Consider the following 7,023-nt stretch of genomic DNA (forward strand, 5'->3'; position numbering starts at 1 on the left):
CCCCCGAAAACCTAGTCTGGCCCCCCCCAAGAAAAAATCCTGGGTGCGCTCCTGCCTCCCTCCATGGAACATGGTTTCGAAGGTTCATTGAAGGTCCTAGGCCCCAGGCTCAATGAAGCTTGTCGTTGAGAGACTTGTCGATGCTGAGAGTTTGGAGAAACGCTTATGAGATGAAAAGCTCCATGCCATAGACAGACAGTATACCCAGCAGCGTCGTTGTCGATGCGTCCCCGATCAAGGAGACCTACAGGACGCCGGCGCCGTCTCTCAACGCAAACTTTCGCCCCTCCTGCCCCTTATATGCGTCAGCTACGCCCCCCCCCCCCAATGCTTGACCCGCCTTTTTGTTTCACCGGTTGCCAGATCGACGCCTATTCTATTCGTTCTCATTGGAGCTTCCTCCCCTGAGAGAAGATATAACTTCTAAATAATTTTCAGCCTCTGGACAACGCGGAAGAACGCAGACCACCTCTTGCCATACGCCGAGATCACAAACAGGGACCTTGGGCGCTACCTCAAAACAAGCTCGACGAAGGACAAGGCGTAATCGCGCTACCGGGCGACGTGAACGCGCCCGGAGAAAATGGCAAGGGCGTAATAGTACCAACGAATTTGACGGGCGACGCCAAACGACGCTTGGACATCGGGTGGCAGAATAACGCGTTCAATCAGTACGCCTCGGACATGATCTCCTTGCACCGGAGCTTGCCGGACATGCGCGATCCAGGGTGAGTTGAGGAGCGGTCTCGTCTGCGTTCTCCCCTTCACGCCCAATGATGTGCTTTGCGAGAGACGTATGGATGCGTGGCCGTCTCGGCGGCAGAGGAGTGCTCGTAAATGAGATTCATTGTCGGAGTGCGCTATCAAGCCTGGCTCGGACACTGCTAATAAATGGCAAGATATCCGCCTTCGGTCGGACGGTCGCCGCTCCGTTCCATAGTCCGGCACACAACTTGCTCATATGTATGCTAATTTTATGGACAGCTGGCTGCTCCGAATGAAGGGGGTAATAAGTGTCGAAAACCCGGCCGATGACACCTGCACTCAGGACAACAAGATGGCCTAGCATCAACAACAGCACGTGGTGCTTGAATGCTGAAGGGTCAACATGATGAGTGTGTCTCTTAGGGCGTCCACAATAGACTGAGGCTCCTACCCCGCGCAGGAACTGTTGTTGTCTCAAACCAAACCGAGCTTGCTCTCGAGCACATAGCATATTTGACATGAGTGCCAGGATGGTGCGAGTTCTCTTACATTCAGGGATCTGAAGAGGAACGCATTGCAGGTGCAAGACTCAGAAATTCAGACGAGATTTGCCGCAGACAAGTGTCATCATCTGTTTCCATAACGAAGCTTGGAGTGTTTTGATGAGAACCGTGCATTCAGTCATCGATCGTTCACCGAAGAACCTCCTGAAAGAAATAATCCTCGTCGATGATTTCTCGGACATGAAGCATTTGAAGGTGAGAAGGGCGGTACATATTCACTCCGCAACAGATACGCGCTAAGGCTCCGCACGGAGATTTTTTCCCCGGTCGATCTCTATGCTGGTCACGTCAAACTCGGGTAAAAACGTGTAAAATCCGATGATCTTAGGCTCCTCCGCCTCTAACAATCGGGATCGGACGTTTTTCAGGAACAACTCGAAGACTACACGAGGAAGCTGGGAATCGTCAAGATTGTTCGAGCCTCAAAACGGGAAGGCTTGATACGAGCCCGTCTACTGGGTGCCAAATTCGCCACGGCGCCAGTGCTCACGTATCTAGATTCACACTGCGAGTGCAGCACAGGTAAGACGACTGGTTCCCTGGAAAAATGGCCGATCTGCTACATATAAAAACGAATCATCTCGATTCATCGATAGGGAAGTGGGTTGATTCTCCAATGGTCGGTTCCTCCCAGGTTGGTTAGAGCCTCTGCTGGATCGAATCGCGGTCAGTGAAACAAACGTAGTTTGTCCCGACATCGACGTGATCAGCGAAAAAACATTTGCGTACAAGACGCCCAGCGGCCTCTTGAACGTTGGGGTCTTCGACATGGATCTCCAGTTCAATTGGAAACCTTACACACATAGGTAATTCGAGGCAAGACACCCAGTTCTCGCTGACTTTGTCATCAGTTGTCCGTCTCGCCCCGCTTTTCCCCACCGCGTTATCTGAGAACGCGAAAGCCATTGAAGTACGCTTTGGAAACGACGTCGAACCTAGAGGTCAATCGTGAAACCATTGGAGAATCACTCCACGACGACAAAGAACGAAGCTTTGCTTGAGACGCGACGGAAAGGGAGCCAAGAGCTGGAGGTGGACGAGATTGACTCTGTCTGATTTCAGGATGGCTCGAGCCGTTGCTGGATCGCATTGCAGAAGCCGATACAAACGTAGTCTGCCCTGTGATTGACGTCATCAGCGACAGCACATTCGAATACCCTCACCGCCGAGCGGGATACACCGTGAACGTGGGAGGATTCGATTGGAACCTCCAATTTAGCTGGCATTCGTTGCCCCAAAGGTAGCGAGACCCCCAAGGCGCCGACACCTGCGGAGCTCGGAAGGAGGATCAGGGCTCGGATATTCACTCCGAAACTTCAACTCGCCCCCCTGATCTCGGCTCTTATCAGTCCATGATCTTGATTTTTTCACTCTTTCCAGAGATAAAGACGCGCGTAAGCAATCGTGGTCTGCCGTGCCGTCGCCGACAATGGCCGGAGGTCTCTTCTCGATCTCGAAAGCGTACTTCGAGAAGCTCGGACTCTACGACAGCGGTTTCGATATCTGGGGTGCTGAAAACCTCGAGCTTTCATTCAAGGTAAAAATCTCGAGGAGTATCGGGGTTCCCACTTCATGTCAGAGAAATTCTCGGCTCTATTCTGCTGGAGAGCTCAATCACGTGCTTTGCGATCGACGTGCTCCCCGTGCGCCTGGTCGCTCGACTTCGAGGTTTATCGCCGTACATTGAAGTGGATCGTATCGTACAACTGCTCCCGCTCAAGCATACGTCTGCGATACGCGTCAATGTGATGCGGTTATCTTTGACGCAGAACAAATGCGTACCTAAAAATCCTTCATCCAATTATGAGTGGCTAGAAAGTGAAATTATGAAAGGCAGCCTCGGAGAATACGCTCCGGACGATGAGGCTCCCGCAGGACTCGCATCGACCCGCATCCGAACCGCGGCCGGGAGAACAGAATGAAGCTACTCTAGTCCGTTGTCGTATTCGTATTTACTCCGCTCTCTTGATCCGGAATAATATTTTTCCTTTTTTGTCCTGAACAGGTCTGGATGTGCGGAGGACGTTTGGAGATTGTTCCCTGCTCACATGTAGGCCACGTATTCCGCAAGCGATCGCCTTATAAGTGGTTGAAAGGAGTGAATGTCTTGAAGAAAAACTCGGTCCGTTTGGCGAAAGTTTGGATGGACGAGTACGCCCAATATTACTTCGATCGAATAGGACCCGACTTGGTGAGTTGTGAGAGTGAGCTTGCATTGGACTGAAATTAGAGCGTGGACACACTTCATGATTTTGAGAATTTCTCATTGTCTATCGCTTCCAGGGAGACTACGGCGACATTTCCGAGCGTGTCGAGCTGCGTAGATCGTTGAATTGTAAATCGTTTGATTGGTACGTGAAGAATATCTATCCCGACCTCTTCATTCCGGGTGACGCTGCAGCGTCCGGAGAAGTTCGAAACTCTGGCTTTGAAAGGAAATGGTGTCTCGACAGGTGAGTATCTGCCCCATTCTCGGCCTCTCTTCCCCGAGTGCTTTGTCTCTCAGCATCTTGGTGGAAAGTGAAGATCTAATCCTCCGAAATTCTTCCGCAGTGCCGCGACCGTTCACGCCACAGTTTCTGTGTACCCTTGTCACGGGCAAGGCGGGAATCAGTATTGGCTGTTCTCGAAAACGGGTGAAATTCGAAGAGACGAACTGTGTCTCGACTATTCAGGCGGTGACGTGGTTCTCTATTCCTGTCACGGATCGAAGGGCAATCAATACTGGCGCTACGACCCAATGGTGAGGGAAAAATTCGCCACATCGTCGATTTTGTGCTAAGCCAACTCTCGCGGAGCTGTTTCGAGTCTGACTAAGATCGGACCCTCTCTGTCTTAGCTCCGGCTTTTGTTTTGGGAGAGATGGGATCCATCCGATTTACTTTTGATGTTCTTTACAGACAAAGCAGTTGAGACACGGGAGCAGCGAAAAATGTCTGGCGATAAATGAATATAAAACGGGAGTGACCATGGAAACCTGCGGTCCGACGAGCCGACAACAATGGAACTTTGTAAACTACAATGCGTCGAAAATAATCGAGGATTGAACGCAATGGAGAAGCTCGAGGCGAGCGGAGGAGGTTGGCCGTCAGGGCGGCATTTCGGACAAAAGCATGGACGCACCGGGGGGAAAGAATTAAACACGTCATCTTCCCTTAATTCATAATCGATGTCCATTCCCTTTGGAGTTACCTCTCGGGAGTCACGGCTGCGACGATGGTGGCGATGATGAGCATTACGACGGAAACGGCTTCCAATCGGACATCAGTCTCATCCATTCGAACCGAAACACCGGAGACGTTTCAGGAAGTTAGGAGGGAATTCTCTCTCCAGACCCTCGGCTGGCTCGTCCGCAATCCGCGTCATGCTAATTCGTGACTTTACGACTCAGAAAATTTCATCCGAACGATGCTGTGGGCTGGAGCTCACTCGGCGTCGTCAATTGTGGAAGATCGCGTCTTGGTGGATGCGCATGTCCTGATCCGTGTGCCGGTCCCATGAAGGCTCTCCCGGCTCCATTGCCTGTCCGAGACGAATGCCGCTTTCGTCGGAGGAGCCTCAGCCGAGGTTTCAAGCGGGAATTCCTATCCGTGAGGGATAAACGGAAGCCGTGCTTACATGAGACAGTAGTAGGTGCTCGGGGCCCCAGGGATATAGGGGAGAGACCCTATCCCTGTTCGAGGGGGAAGAGCGCTGCGAGGCCCGGTCCTCAACTTGTTGTTGTGATACTTAGTCAGTCTTCAAATTGTGTTCCCTGCGCCGATGATGGCACAGAGGGAACTCAGAAGAGAGGAGGACATTGCAATTGATTGAATTCTAATGAGAGAGAGTTCTAATGCAGACGATGAGAATGAGGTGCAAGAGAGAATGTAATATTTTCACGTTGAAGAAGATCTCTTGAAGTTGACGCATCTGGTAGATTCCGTGCCTTGGAAGTCAAGTCCTATCCCGATTTTCAATGCACTCCATGATGGAAGGGGGAAGGGAACGAAGAGTGAAAGTGCGCCCCCTTCCCAACCGTTGTTGGTCTTTCCCTTGTAAAATACACACTACTTCATTAATTTTATTATTGGGACTTCCATGCCAAACCGCGTCGTGATGTGCCTTATGGAGGATGAATGCTGTTTCTAATAAAGACTTATCGAATGGAGAGGAAAACCGAATTTTCGAGCCAGAGTACTGTTTCCCATTACAAGGATCACGCAATGATTTCTGAGTTTACTGGCTTTTTCTTAGATCAAATCGGCGGGACATCGGGAGAGGGGAACGAGCTCCCGAATTTTCTCAGTTCACTGCATGCATCCGGGTTTCAGGGCTTCTTTCTTCAGAGGTCGTCAGGGCTTCCCGGGATTCTCGGGGCATCTCGTCGCAGCTGATGTGACTTGAGATGGGCATCCCGCGTGCGCTCTGTGCATTCTCTCGTGAAGCTATGCGTGAGTGCGAGCAACACAAGAGCTGACTAGCTTGCGAGCGATACGAAAACAAATACGAGCGGCCCAAGAAGGACGGAATGGGAGATGTACGATGACCGGTCACGTAATATTCAGCGCATACGCCGAGAGCCCGAGCGAGGGCGTCGTGACGGAGATCTCTTTCTAAAGAGGAGTATTACTTGTCGTAATGCGTTTCCTCGGCGCTGGCCAGCCCCGGGGGCACACTCCGCCGACGACGCTTCGTCCGAGTGCTCCGTCTGAATGAAGGTAAGTTAGCGTGGAGAGTGGGTGTATATCGTTCTATGAGTTCGTCCGCGTGGCCGACTCCGCTATCTATCCACCCACCTATCTGAATGCCAAAAAGAGTCCATCGCTAATGGCATCGCACAAACGACATCAAAGGAGGTATTAGAGATCTCTGCGAATCTCTCTGGCAGACAACGATGCTCATGCACCCACACGTCCCACCGTAAGGTTCCGACATTAGCAGCCATCACCGTCGGCGGAGGATGATTGGCGTCATTGGAAGCGCGATACCGGGACCGAGTGATAAGGGTTCTCGCCCCCACGGGCTTTCCATGAGGAGCCGGTATGAATGAATGCCATGTTCACAAGTGCATGTGTTGTCGCGAGGACGACAACAACAACAGCAGCAGCAGCACAATGAGAGCCCCCGAACTCGGCCCATTGTGAGACATTAGGGTGGCAGGATATACATTCGAACGCGCCGGAGTTGGTTCCATGCCAGCTAACTCTTCTTAATGGTCGCTCATTTATTTCTCTAACCCTTTGGCTCCGTGTTCGGAGCGGCCTCCGCCGCCGTCCACAGCGCCGGCGGCGCCCACATATGTGAGACTCGTTCAAGGGCCGTCCGCGCGCTGCCTATGGGCCTCTGACTTGGACTAGCATGCATTGCCCCTGAATGCAGCTGCTCGCAACTGCCGCTTCGACGCGCGTTCATACAGCACTATCGTCGCAAACGATCCGCCCCTATATGTCTTGTTTAGGGCGAGCAATTCTTTCTAAGCTGTGCTGAAGAGCAGCAGCTACAGCAGTAGCATCCCCTAAAGTGCAATCGCTACGATGGCCCGGGTTAGAGAACATCGCATCCCATCCGGGCGATCCGAGAGGGAAATAAAGTCCCGGATGGCGCAAGGCGATGGGAAAAAAATGTAAAATCTCTGAGCTGGGAAGTATTCGCTTCGCTAGTTAGATTGTTCTTTTTTCGGATATTTTCGGACACGAGCATGCTCCGAGTCAGTGCAATCAGCCAGATGCCGAGTACTCGATTCGTTCACATTAGACGCCTTAGATGGATTGCA

At 51.8% G+C, this 7,023-nt stretch overlaps 1 protein-coding gene across 1 annotated transcript in view; it reads left to right on the plus strand.

Annotated features, from left to right (window-relative positions):
- Positions 1-4,682, plus strand: part of LOC100906168 (putative polypeptide N-acetylgalactosaminyltransferase 9) — a 39,325-nt gene extending 34,643 nt beyond the window's left edge. The window contains exons 4-12 of the mRNA XM_029112023.1: positions 439-728; positions 1,286-1,463; positions 1,637-1,790; positions 2,331-2,508; positions 2,649-2,805; positions 3,274-3,459; positions 3,552-3,721; positions 3,822-4,011; positions 4,169-4,682. Coding sequence (XP_028967856.1) covers positions 439-728; positions 1,286-1,463; positions 1,637-1,790; positions 2,331-2,508; positions 2,649-2,805; positions 3,274-3,459; positions 3,552-3,721; positions 3,822-4,011; positions 4,169-4,315 — 1,650 coding nt within the window. The 3' untranslated portion in view covers positions 4,316-4,682. The remainder of the gene's footprint in view (positions 1-438; positions 729-1,285; positions 1,464-1,636; positions 1,791-2,330; positions 2,509-2,648; positions 2,806-3,273; positions 3,460-3,551; positions 3,722-3,821; positions 4,012-4,168) is intronic.
- Positions 4,683-7,023: the final 2,341 nt, after the last annotated feature.

Source organism: Galendromus occidentalis, unplaced genomic scaffold (assembly GCF_000255335.2).
Source record: "Galendromus occidentalis unplaced genomic scaffold, Mocc_1.1 scf7180000077480, whole genome shotgun sequence".
NCBI lineage: Eukaryota > Metazoa > Arthropoda > Arachnida > Mesostigmata > Phytoseiidae > Galendromus > Galendromus occidentalis.